The sequence below is a fragment of the Phacochoerus africanus genome, chromosome 8 (genome assembly GCF_016906955.1).
Source record: "Phacochoerus africanus isolate WHEZ1 chromosome 8, ROS_Pafr_v1, whole genome shotgun sequence".
NCBI classification, from domain to species: Eukaryota; Metazoa; Chordata; class Mammalia; order Artiodactyla; family Suidae; genus Phacochoerus; species Phacochoerus africanus.
In genome coordinates, this window is record NC_062551.1 from 134,675,422 (window position 1) to 134,689,836 (window position 14,415).

Consider the following 14,415-nt stretch of genomic DNA (forward strand, 5'->3'; position numbering starts at 1 on the left):
AAAAGGTAATAATCTGTCCAAGGGCAAATGCTATAAAATTTGGTTGTGGTGATCATGGTACAACTATAAATATAATAAAATGCATTGGGTAACTTAAAAAAATCTGTCCAAGGGTTAAAGCTTCAAAAATGATATTAAGACTCATAATCCCTGTCAATTTACTATTTTTGTGTCTCTTAAAAGACATTTAGTCAACAAACATTTACTAAGAGTTTACACTAGAAGAGGTATTATGGTAGGAGCTGGGATTAAAAACTGAGTTAAGGAGTTCCTGTCGTGGCGCAGTGGTTAATGAATCCGACTAGGAACCATGAGGTTGAAGGTTCCATCCCTGGCCTTGCTCAGTGGGTTAAGGATCCGGCATTGCTGTGGCTGTGGCGTAGGCCGGTGGCTACAGCTCCAATTTGACCCCTAGCCTGGAAACCTCCATATGCCGCAAGAGCGGCCCTAGAAAACGCAAGAAGACAAAAAAAAAAAAACTGAGTTAAGTTATCTGCCTTCAGGGAACCCCTGGTTTTGTACAAACAATAAAAATACCAATTAGGCAGATTCATAGTTGTGTTGGAATTACTGTATGTAATACAGTGCTCCATATATCTTTTCAAAACCAGTAATTTGCTTATGTATTTTAAAAGAAATTAAGAATGGAGCATTTGGGAGTTCCCTTCGTGGCTCAACAGTTAATGAACCACACTAGTATCCATGAGGATGTGGGTTCAATCCCTGGCCTCACTCAGTGGGTTAAGGATCCAGCATTGCCATGAGCTTTGGTATAGGTCACAAACCTGGCTTGGATCCTGCACTGCTGTGGCTGTGGCATAAGCCAGCAGCTGTAGCTCTGGTTCAACCCCTAGCCCAGGAACTTCCATATGCCACGGCTGCAGCCCTAAAAAGCAACAGAAAAAAGAAGGGAGCATTCTCTGAACATGTATGAATTTTTGCTAATGGATAAAGTATAAACATAGATTTAAAATATTTTTGCTAGAAAAATAAACTGGTGTTTTGTCTTTTGATAAAAGGTTGAATCTCTTACTTAATAGGAACCAAAAAAAAAAAACTTCAGCAAAATTAAATGCTTTTTAGAGGGTTATATTACATTAACATAGTGACAGCTTCTAAAATGCTTTTAATCTGTTAGCTATAATAGACTTGAAATATGCTGCAATAATATTTAGCACCTGAATACAACCTTGCAAAAAATATTCTAAGTAGAATTGTTATACTACATATAACAGCTACGTGCTGACCTCTAGTGGCTATGTTGAGAATATCTTTATATTATTACCACCAGTGAACAACTTTTACATAATTGATGACAAATTTATTTGTGACTATGGGTTAATCTATATTTTCCACTAAGTTTTCAAATACTTAAACATAATTTTTCAGATATAAGATGCTACTTCAGGTGAAAAATCTTGGTATCAAAGTCCAAATATTAATTCTCAATCTTAACTTGTTAGCCAACTCTGGACAAGTTATCAAACTCCTCTGAATCTGTTCTCAAATCTAGAAAATGGCACAGAGTGGGATTTAAATAAAGGCTAGTGACCACCATTGCTAATTTAACTATTACATCTGTGACTGTATGTCTCTACGGAAGGTCTTCAGCTCTTACTTTCCCTGTGATTTTCATAAATATCAACCCAGTTCAAGCAACTCACATTGGAGTCAACCATCAAAAAATATAGTCAATATAGACCATTGGATGAAAATCTATTTCCAAAAATTCATTGGCTTTATCTGAGAAGGATGACTTTCTATAATGTTCATTGTTTTGAATTCGGTGAAAAAAGAAAATCATCCCAGGAAGAAATGTAATTATCACTAAATAGCACTATCGTATGCTTTTTAAGGAGCTCTAGAAGATTTTATAGGGAAAAATTACTGAGAAACTATCATTCATATTTCCTTCCACCACATTGCTAGATCTCTTTATAAATTAGAAATCCTAAAATTCTGGAGCTGGTTGGATGATCTCCAAACTCTTAAATTGTTATCATCAGAAAATATTGTTCTATACACACATACACAATTGCCTTAAATATTAATGAAGAAACTTACACGACACAACTTTTTTTTTGTCTTTTTACCATTTCTTGGGCCACTCTTGCAGCATATGGAGGTTCCCAGGCTAGGGGTCTAATCAGAGCTGTAGCCACCGACCTACGCCAGAGCCACAGCAACGCAGGATCTGAGCTGAGTCTGCGACCTACACCACCGCTCACGGCAACGCTGGATCCTCAACCCACTGAGCAAGGCCAGGTATCGAACCTGCAACCTCATGGTTCCTAGTCGGATTCGTTAACCACCGCGCCACAACGGGAACTCCGACACAACTTTCCTTTAAGCTAGGCCAGTCCCATATAAGGCCTTCCAGGGCTCAAAATCTTCCAGAAACCATTATCCCCCATGGATAACATTTCAAGGAAAGCCACGTTGGGTGGTTCTGAAAGAGTTTGCAGCTTTCCCCTTTCCCTCCAGGATTACATCTACCTAAACTCATTTGAATTGCTTTCCACTTTCAAATGGTAAATACATCCCAGTGCTTTTTGAGGATAGTATTTTGGACTTTAGTCACTTTATTGCCATATTACTTTTTAAATTTTTTATCAAAAACTTATATTGACAACTTCGAAACAACATGATTCTCAACATAATTTGCATTAAGAATGAACATTTCTGAAAGCTAAGAAACACTTGGAAGATGAACAAGTAAATATATTCATTTGTTGAATCAGTGTCACATTTGTGACTCATATTTCATGCTAATCAGATCGAATAATGAGAGAAATTCCTAATTTAACAAATGGCTGACATTTCAAACACTCTCCTTAAACTTTACCTCCTTAGGTGACTGATCACATTGCTAATCATGAATAATGATAATGATGTTTTATGTCATTGGAGGAATTTGCTACAGATGATAAATTAAATTTACAAAGGGATTACTAGTTCATTTACAAGGAATTTGTGAAGAATGATTAGTGCCCTGAATTTGTCAAAGTGAAAGAAAAGTGATCCTTAAAGAACTGTTTCTTAATTCACTTATAATTACTTGTACGGTTGCTTAACACTCTTCCCTGTACACGTGTATATTTTAACAACAAAACATTATTAAATATAATTTATTTTACTCTGCCCAATTTATACTTAAGTAGCTATAAGACCTATGCCCAGAGTTAAGTTCTAAAGTTGAACACTGCTTTAATTCTCACCTTTGAAAAGTGTGGTTCTCCTCAGTTCATCAAGAGCCAGCAACTGATACCCTGGGTCCTGACTCTTATAATATTCATCCTGTGTAAAATTTGAAAACTTTTCAGAGTTGTCGTCGTGGCTCAGCAGTAACGAACTGACCAGTATCCATGAGGACTCAGGTTCGATCCCTGGCCTCGCTTAGTGGGTTAAAGTTCCAGCATTGCCATGAGCTGTGGTGTAGGTCACAGACATGGTTTGGATCTCATGTTGTTGTGGCTGTGATAGAGGCCAGCAGCTATAGCTCCCATTCGACCCCTAGCCCGGGGACTTTCATATGCCACGGTGCAGCCCTAAAAAGACAAAAAAATAAAAAGAGAAAGAGAGAGACTCCAGATCTAACCATTCATGAACCCAGGATCTATCTTTGGACATTTCAGCTATAAGAACCAAAGCATTTTTCCCCTTTCTTTCCCTCAAGCCAGTTGGAATTCGATTTATTGAGTTTTGTTTGTTATTTGCAATTTGATAGAGTCTTAATTGATAAATCAAGATCCTGACATCCTAAACAAGGTCTTACTGTATATAGCACAGGAAACTATATCCAATCTCCTGGGTTAGGCCATGATGTAAAAATTTTTTATCTTTTTTTTTATTTTGGGCTTTTTAGGGCCACGCCTGCAGCATACAGAAGTTCCCAGGCCAGGGGTCAAATCAGAGCTGCAGCTGCTGGCCTACACCACAGCCGTAGCAACACCAGATCCGAGCTGTGTCTGCGACCTACACCACAGCTCACAGCAATGCCGGGTCCTTTAACCCACTAAGCAGGACCAGGGATCAAACCCACATCCTCATGGACACTAGTTGGGTTCATTACTCCTGAGCCATATTGGGAACTCTGGAGAATAATTTTTTTTTTGTCTTTTGTCTTTTGTTGTTGTTGTTGTTGCTATTCTTGGGCCGCTCCCGCGGCATATGGAGGTTCCCAGGCCAGGGGTTGAATCGGAGCTGTAGCCACCGGCCTACGCCAGAGCCACAGCAACGCGGGATCCGAGCCACGTCTGCCACCTACACCACAGCTCACGGCAACGCCGGATCGTTAACCCACTGAGCAAGGTCAGGGACCGAACCCGCAACCTCATGGTTCCTAGTCGGATTCGCCAACCACTGCGCCACGATGGGAACTCCGGAAAATAATATTTTTAAAAAAGAAAATGATATTTTTTAAAAAGTTCCTTTGCTGTACAGCAGAATTGGCACAAAATTGTAAAACAACTATAAAAAAATTTTTTAAATAAAAAATAGTTTTAAAAAGCATCTGACATCCTAATAATGATGTAAGAAATACATAGAAATTCAACTGCTCATATGACTTATTAGTCATATGACAAGTGTATCCACTTTCTTTGTACAAGGTTTCAGTAATCTTATTAAATGGGGCACAACTTTAATATCATATTAAATATAAAATTTGTCCATTAAATCTGATGTTAAATAATATTTTTCATATGTATCATTTATAAACTTTTTCACAAATGTTTTTCAATATATATTATAAAATGATCACCACAGTAAGCCTAGTTAACATCATCACATATATTTTTAAACCCATAAAACAGCCTATGTAGGATATATATTTATAATTTATAGATTAAAAGCTTAAGTTGAAAACAGCCCATACAGGAGTTCCCGTTGTGGCTCAGTGGTTAATGAATCCAACTAAGAACCATGAGGTTGTGGGTTCGATCCCTGGCCTTGCTCAGTGGGTTAGGGATCCAGCGTTGCTATGAGCTGTGGTGTAGGTGGCAGACGTGGCTTAGATCCTGCATTGCTGTGGCTGTGGTGTAGGACAGCAGCTACAGATCCGATTAGACCCCTAGCCTGGGAACCGCCATATGCTGCAGGAGCAGCCCTAGAAAAGGCAAAAAGACAAAAAGACAAAAAAAAAAGCCCATACAACTCAATATTAAAATAAATAAATAACCCAATCCAAAAATGGGCAGAAGGTCTAAATAGGCATTTCTCCAAAGACATACAGATGGCCAACAGGCCCATGAAAAGCTGTTCAACACTGCTAATTATTAGAGAAAGGCAAATCAAAATCACAATGAAGTATCACCTCACATTAGTCAGAATGGCCATCATCAAAAAGCCTACAAGTAACAAACACTGGAGGGGGTATGAAGAAAAGGGACCCCTCCTACACTGTTGGTGGGAATGTAAATTGGTACAACCACTACGGAGAACAGTATGGAGATTCCTTAAAAAAATATAGCACTACCAGATGACCCTGGGCATATATCTGGAAAAGACTAAGCTCTTAATTCGAAAAGCTACATGCACCCCAGTGTTATGCACAGCAGCACCATTTACAATGGCTAAGACATGGAAGCAACCTAAGTGTCCATCGACAGACAAACGGATAAAGATAAGGTTTATCTGTACAACGGAATACTATTCAGCTATAAAAAAGAATGAAATATTGCCATTTGTATAACATGGATGGGCCTTAGAGAATAGCCCTCTGAGTGGAGATAAAGACAAACATTATATGATATCACTTCTATGTGGAATTTTTAAAATAATACAAATATTTACAAAATGGAAACAGACTCACAGACATAGAAAACAAACTTATGGTTACCAAAGAGGGAAAGTGGAGAGAGGAATAAATTAGGAACTCGGGATTAACAGATACACACTACTAAACATAAAATTCATAAACAAGGATTTACACAGAGAACTATATTCAATACCCTGCAATAACATATAGTGGAAAAGAATCTAATATATATGATCCTAATATATATCTGAAAATATAGTGGAAAAGAATCTAATATATATCTGAATCACTTTGCTGTACACCTGAAACACAGAATTGTAAATCAACTATAATTTAAAAATAGATAAAATAGGAGTTCCCTTATCACACAGTAGGTTAAGGATCCAGTGTTGCCACTGCAGCAATTCAGGTTGTTGCAGTGGCATGGGTTTGATCTGTGGCCCAGGAACTTCCACATGTCATGGATGCCAAAAAAAAAAAAAAAAAAAAACCTGAAGTTTAGAAAGGTTGGCTTGGGAGTTTCTGTTGTGGCTCAGCAGGTTACAAATCTAGCTAGCATCCATGAGGATTTAGGTTCCATCCCTGGTCTCGCTCAGTGGGTTAAGGATCCAGCATTGCCATGAGCTGTGGTGTAGGTCGCAGAAGTGGTTCGGATCCTGCATTGCTGTGGTTGTGGTGTAGGCCAGCAGCTGTAGCTCCAATTCAACCCCTAGCCTGGGAACTTCCATAGGTTACAGTTTCGTTGAGGAAGAAAGGAAGGAAGGGAGGGGGAGAGGGAGGGAGGGAGGAAAGAATAGAAAGAAAAGTTGACTTGGCTTTCAGGCCACACAACTAGTAAGAGCCAGGTCTTCTTCTCATTTTTACTTATGATCTTTATTTTCATTATGCTTTTCATCACTCCACAAACACTTTTTATCTTTAAAAGTATAATTGGCTACAAATGCAAGCAAGACATAAATAAGCACTGAATTCTGTCAAATTAATAAATAGGACTTTTTAAAACAGTATCATCTTACCTAAATCGATATCTCGAATTCCCATGTACAATTCAAGAAGATCATCAATCTTTTCAATTGCCTTTGTTTTGGCTTCAGAGGGCTTTATCAGAGAAAAGAAAAATAAGATTATATTTTTATATGCAATCTCTTGAATGTCAAGCGTACATAGGGGGAAATACGATGTGGAGCCAGTTCTTGGTTGTGTACTCTAATTTGAATGGAAATATATCTAGAATGTGCTCTGTAACTCAATACACATCAGTATCAAAATACGAATCTTTTGGTGTTTGCATTAAGTATTATAGATTCAAAGAAAAGCCAGGAACACAGTCTCCAAGTAGTTAACCTTCTAGAAGGGAGACAGGTGTAAAAATAAATAACTATTTAGCAATTGAAGGACAATTTTTAAAGGATGTCAAAGGCACAGAAGTATCACGGAGGAGGTAAATTTAAATCTCTAAAAGTCCAGAAAGACTTCCGAAAGAAGGTGACTTAAGAATTGTGCTTTCAGGAGTTCCCATCGTGGTGCAGTGGTTAACGAATCCGACTAGGAACCATGAGGTTGCGGGTTCGGTCCCTGCCCTTGCTCAGTGGGTTAACGATCCGGCGTTGCCGTGAGCTGTGGTGTAGGTTGCAGACGCGGCTCGGATCCTGCGTTGCTGTGGCTCTGGCTCTGGCGTAGGCCGGTGGCTACAGCTCCGATTCGACCCCTAGCCTGGGAACCTCCATATGCCTCGGGAGCGGCCCAAGAAATAGCAACAACAACAACAAGACAAAAGACAAAAAAAAAAAAAAGAACTGTGCTTTCAGAGATGAACTGGTGTCAGATAAGCCCGACGGGGCACTGCAAGTAGAAATCAATAGATATGCAAAGTCTATGTGAGGTTGCAGAGTCTGATAAAAGCCTACAACGTGTAAAGGAACTGCAAGAAGTCCCATGGGATGGGAAACATGGCACCAGACACAATTAGATCTTCCCTGTGTGCCATGACGAGGGCTTAGGTCTTTGTCATGGAGAGACCCCATGTATTAACAGCTCACTCCAAGAGTAAAACACTCTGATCGCATGCCCTTACTGTTTATTTTTTATTAATATTATTATACAGTAGTTCCCCCCTTACCTATGGTTTTGCTCTTCTCAATTTCAGGTATGGCAGTCAACTGAGGGCCAAAAAATATTAAATGGAAAATTCCAGAAACAAAGTTCATACATTTTAAATTACGTGCCCTTCTGAGTAGTGGAGTAAAATCTCACATTATCCACTCCGTCCCAAAATCCCCAGCCATCCCCATCATCGCGGCTACATGACCAAGATTACCCAGCAGACGACCCACCTTCTGACCTGAACCAGAAGGTCAACAGTCGCCTAACACTGTGTCCCAAGGCTTACATCGCTCGTCTCACTTCATCTCCTCACACTGACATTTTAACATCTCACATGATTGCAACAAGGCTGAGTATAGTGCAGTAAGATATTTTAAGAGACAGACCACATTCACACAACTTTTATTATAGTATATTTTATAATCATTCTAGTTTTACTGTTAGTGGTTGTTATCTCTTACGGTGTCCAGTTTATAAATTGAACTTTATTGCAGGTATGCATGCCTAGGAAAAAAACATAGTATATACAGGGTTCGGTACTATCTGCCACCTTAGACATCCACTGGGGGTTTTGAAACATGTCCCCAGTGAATAAGAGGGCACTACTGTATGTATTTTTTTAATTTTGTAAATAAATCAAACACATGTTTTACCACATTAATATACTGTGTACACTATAAAAATATACAAAAACAGAAATTTTATAAGGAGATGATGGAATATTTTTAAATAATTTTTGTTTTGGAGTTCCCGTCATGGCTCAGTGGAAATGAATCCAACTAGGATCCATGCAGTTGCGGGTTCGATCCCTGGTCTCGCTCAGTGGGTTAAGGATCCGGCATCGCCGTGAGCTGTGGTGTAGGTGGCAGATGCAGCTCAGATCCTGCATTGCTGTGGGTGTGGTGTAGACTGGCAGCTACAGCTCCGATTAGACCCCTAGCATGGGAACCTCCATGTGCCATGCAGGTGCGGCCTAAAAAGACAAAAGACAATAATAATAATACTAATAATAATAATAATAATTTTTGTTTTATGTGTTAATGGTACCAAAACATTTTTGTTCTTCCTAAAACTATTAAAAGTTTAAATGAAAAACATGACTGGTCACACTTTATTACTATTTTAATATTTGGTAAAGTCTGACTCTATCATCAGTTTATTTCAATACTTGGTTTTAAATGGCTTCATAAGACATACCGCCAAAAAACACATGAAAAGATGCTCAACATCACTAATTATTAGAGAAACGCAAATCAAAACTACAATGAGGTACCACCTCACACCGGTCAGAGTGGACATCATTAACAAGTCAACAAATAACAAATGCTGGAGATGGTGTGGAGAAAAGGGAACCTTCCTGCACTGTTGGTAGGAATGTAAATTGGTACAACCACTATGGAAAACAGTATGGGGGTACCTCATAAAACTAAATATAGAACTACCATATGATCCAGCAATCCCACTCCTGGGCATATATCCGGATAAAACTTTCATTAAAAAAGATACACGCACCCCTATGTTCATTGTAGCACTATTTACAATAGCCAAGACATAGAAGCAACCCAAATGTCCGTCAACAGAGGAATGGATAAAGAAGATGTGGCACCTATATACCATGGAATATTACTCAGCTATGAAAAATAATGTCATTTGCAGCAACATGGATGAACCTAGAGATTAACATACTAAGTGAAGTTAGATAGCAAAAGACAAACATCACACGATATCACTGATATGTGGAATCTTTTCAAAAAGGTACAAATGAACTTATTTGCAGAACAGAAATATACTCAAAGACTTCGAAAAACTTATGGTTACCAAAAGGGACAGGTGGCCATATGCTTGGCCAAAAGGGACTTGCTGTATAGCACAGAGAACTATACCCCGTATTCTGTGATCATCTACATGGGAAAAGAATCTGAGAGAATGGATATGTGTATATGTATGACGGGATCACTTTGTTGTACAGCAGAAATTATCACAACCTTGTGAATTAACTACACTTCAATAAAACTTTTTAAAAAAATGGCTTCATAGCTGAAAAAGAAATAGCCCAAAGATGTTAAACACTCAACTAAAGGTACAAATGTTGAATTTAAGATCATACTGCAAAAAATTCATAATACTTTAAATACTGTTATAAATGTAGGTTGCTTCCTATTCAAAACACTAAAAATATGTACCTTACTGCAAATAAAATTTTATTTTTATTTCCTTGAGGATATTGTCACAAATTTCTTATATGTTTTTCTATTAACTAGGCCTTTAAAATGATAAGATACATGATATATCACTCTTGCCTTCTTTACAGTATGTTTTGAATGGTCTGTGTAAAGTGACAGGCTATGCAAAGTAACTTAGAGGTTTCTCTTTGCATCTGTCCAGCCACATTGCAAGTAACTGTAACAAGTATCAGTACTTCTCATACAAAAATGGCCGCCAACATTTTAACATTCTGAAAGAACAAAATAATGGCATTTTCAGCCTTGCGGATGCAGCTAGAGATTCTCGTACTAAGTGAAGTAAGTCAGAAGGAGAAAGACAAATACTGTATGACATCACTTATATGTGGAATCTAAAACATGGCACAGGGAGTTCCCTTTGTAACTCAGTGGTTAACAAACCCAACTAGGATCCATGAGGATGCAGGTTCGATCCCTGGCCTTTCTCGTGGGTTAAGGATACAGTGTTGCCGTGCACTGTGGTGTAGGTCTCAGAGGTGGCTCAGATCCCACGTTGTTGTGGCTGTTGTATGTGCTGGCAGCTGTAGCTTCAATTTGACCCCTAGCCTGGGAACTTCCGTATGTTGCGGGTGAGGCCCTAAAATGCAAAAAAAAAATAAAATAAAACAAAATATGGCACAAATGAACAGAAACTGACTCGCAGACATAGAGAACAGACTTGTGGTTGCCAAGGGGGAGAGGGGAAGGAGTGAGATGGACTGGGAGTTTGGGGTTATTAGATGCAAACTATTCCATTTAGAATGGATAGGAAATGAGGTCCTACAGTACAGCACAGGGAACTATATGAATCTCTTGGGACAGAAAATGATAGAAGATAATATGAGGAGAGAATGTATATATGTATAGATACATATGTATGTATCACTGGGTCACTAATGCTGTACAGCAGAAATTGGCACAACATTGTAAGTCAACTATAATAAAATTTTTTAAATAAATAAATGAATAGCTCTTGATCTCATTACTCCTCTTCCACTCATTTTCTGATTGCCTGTGTTCAGTCCTGATTTTTCTTAATTGAGATATAACCGACTTATAACATTTCATACACATAATGATTTGATGTGTATGTATCATAAAACAATCACCGCAATGAGTCTAGTTAACAACCATCACCACATATAGTTACAATTTTTTTCCTTGTGATGAGAACTTTTAAGACTAGTTTTAGCAACTTTCAAATATACAGTAGAGTCTTATCAACTGCAGTCACCATGCTATACCATACATCCTCAAGACTTGTTTATAACCAGAAGTTTGCACTTTTTGACCCCTTTCACCCATCTCACACACCCGCCCCCAGCCCCTGACTCTGGCAACCACCAATCTGCTCCATTTCTACATGAAGTTTTTTCTTTAGAGTTTGGTTGTGGTTTTCAGGGGTTTTGGGGTGTGGGTGGGTAGATTCCATGTATAACTGAGGTCATCTAGGATGTGACTTTCTCTGTCTGACTTACTTCACTGAGCATAACGCCCTCAAGGTCCATCCATGTTGTTGCAAATGACAAGATTTCCTTTTTATGGCTGAATAATATTCCCTCCTCTTTTATTTGTAGAGATTTCCTAATTGGTTGCCCTGTCTGCAGTCTTCACCTTCTCAAAGCCACCCTGCTCATCATCCCATCCCCCAGAACCAAGAAATTTTCCTAAAACAAAAACTGTGCTGCTCCCCTTGATATTCTTAAGTACCCTCCTACCATCACATCCTGACTCGGGCCTCAACCTGCAGCCTCATCACCTCCACCAAGTATTTCCAGCACCCACACTTCAGTCCTAGGCACATTTTTATGGTCTCCATGTCCATAGTCACTTCATGCCTATGACACTCTTCTGCCCATCTTTGACCAACTCAGTATTTCTTCTGGAGCAAACTCTTCTTGACTCCCCTGTTTCCTGACCCCTGACTACAACTGATCAGCCCCTCCTTTGTGACATTAACCTTGCACTTCTGGTTTGTTACAGCTTCTGTTCATGTTTCTCTTCCTTTAGAGGAAAAAATAAGATCTTCATTCGTCTTTGTATCACCAGCATCTGGATTGTACCTGTCTCAAATCATGGTATATAAATTATGAGGCATGTAGGTGGAGTATTGTTCACAGGCTTTAGAATTTGTTCTAGTGTCCTGGTGGTCTAGTGGCTAAAGATCTGGAGTTGTCACTGCCATGGCTCAGGTTCAATCCCTGGCTTCGGAACTTTTGCCTGCTGCAGGTGTAGAAACACACACAGAAAAAGACTGATTTCAGAAATTGGTACAACATTGTACATCAACTATAAATTTAAAAGAATTTGGGCTAGGTTATGAGGGGCTGATTTGTTTCAAATCTGTACATCTTTTAGTATTTGAAATTAAATCATAGGGAATTTGGATCAAATTTAATATTAGCACCAAACTAGTTTTTTCCGTTTATTATGAGCTATTTTAATTGACCTATTTAATGAAACAGGCTATGCAAATAAGAAGTGAGTTTTAGATGTTTATCTCCAAATGAATCTCTCCTGCCTCCTCCCGCAGATCTCCAGCTCTTCCTTTCATTCCAACACCTATATATAGCAGCTGCTCAACAAATATTTATTACCCATATTTAACTGTTAGACGACAAGTCCTCCTACTAAAGTGACACGGAATTTTTCCTGCTGACCCCGCTTCCTCTATAAGCAGTTTGAAGGTCTGTCCGTTTCTCCACCAGCCACCACCACACAGCACTGCTGGCAGCCCCTAGCTCCTTCCCACCGTTCTTCCATCCTCCTACAGAGGCCTTTCCTCCCCTGAAGTGTGTTCATCTGTCTAGCAAACATTTACTGGCTTTCAGCAATGCCCAGCAGGGTGCTGGCACCGGAAAAGTAAAGACTCCGAATGACCAGAAGTCACTGCCCTGGGTTTTTCCATCAACCTGATCACCGCTCACTCTCAAAAGGCTTTTGGCTCCCCCAGGCCTCTCCGTTGTCACGTGTCTCTGGATCAATCTTTTTATTCACCCAGGACCAAGGCATCCGACTGGGAAGCCTCCTCTGGCTTCCCCAAAACTGACAACACCCCGGGTCACTCCAACATTCAACAGGACAGCCTTGGCCCCGCGGTTCCTCCAGGGGCTGCTCTGACAAGCCACGCCCCTAATGCTGACGTCATCCCCCGCACGCTTTGGAGCCACTCTATGAAAACAGCCTCCTATCCATTCACGTGCCTCACTCTTTCACCCTCCAAACACGTGGGAATCCCAGGGCAGCGCAGAGAGATGCCCCCACCCGCGGGAGCTCCGACCCCAAGAGGCGGCCTGACCTCCCCGCCCCAACAGGAGGGCTTATCACCGCTGTTTTTCATTCATCATCTTGTGAGCAGGGCTTCCTCACCGCTGTTCTCCATCACCGCTGTTCTCCATCCTTCTCGTTGTCAAGAGACCTGCCACTTGCCACTTTGCATCCTAACCATCGCGGCTCCCAAGCCCTGTCGCCCTCCTCTTCTACTCTCCTTCCCTCCATCTGTCTCTTCTCCTGGTGCTTTTCACTCAAATTCTGACCTTTATGTTGACAGTCAATCATCAAAACCCTTACTCCTGTCAAGCTTAAATGAATCATACATTAACTCATTCATCCAAAGATCTGAGCCCCTTTGAAGTCCCAGGTACTGTTCTAGGTGCTGGGGACACAGCGTGAACAGGGACATGTGAGAACTAGGGACAAAAAGGAATCAAAGATACAGCGAGTCTGATTGTGTTCGGCACCTTGAAGGAAATGAAGGGGCAGGAAGACTGGGCAGCGGGAGGGGTAGAGGGACGACTATTTATACAGGCTGCTCTGGGCATCATATGGGGCTGGATGTGGACAGAAATTGGGGGCGGGAGGGCAGGGGCAGCCACAGGGAGTGAGCTGTGCCCACAAATGCAGCACATTCAGGGAGAGGTAAGAGCAATACGGAGGTCCTGAGGCAGGGATCAATCTGCAGTGTTTGGGGACAGGAAGAGGCTCAGCTGACACAATGGAAGTCAGAAGGGGACCAGTGGAAATGAAATCAGAGAATGACACAGTTGGGTCACACTGGGGCTTTTACTCTGAGTGACAGGGGAAGGCCCTGGAGGGTTCGGAACAGATTGTTACAGAGAAGTGACAATCTCACCTGTGTTTTTTTTTTTTTTTCTTTCTGAATTAGTGTTTTCTTTTTTTTTTTTTTTAATTTATTTTTTTTCCCACTGTACAGCAAGGGGATCAAGTTATCCTTACATGTATACATTTTCCCCCACCCTTGTTCTCTGTCGCAATATGAGTATCTAGACATAGTTCTCAATGCTACTCAGCATCACCTGTGTTTTTAAAGGA

General features: G+C 40.2%; 1 protein-coding gene across 1 annotated transcript in view; it reads right to left on the minus strand.

The window, feature by feature from the left end:
• Positions 1-14,415, minus strand: part of GIPC2 (GIPC PDZ domain containing family member 2) — an 83,919-nt gene that overhangs the window by 9,807 nt on the left and 59,697 nt on the right. Inside the window, exon 5 of the mRNA XM_047794305.1 lies at positions 6,775-6,856. Within this exon, the coding sequence (XP_047650261.1) occupies positions 6,775-6,856 (82 nt within the window). The remainder of the gene's footprint in view (positions 1-6,774; positions 6,857-14,415) is intronic.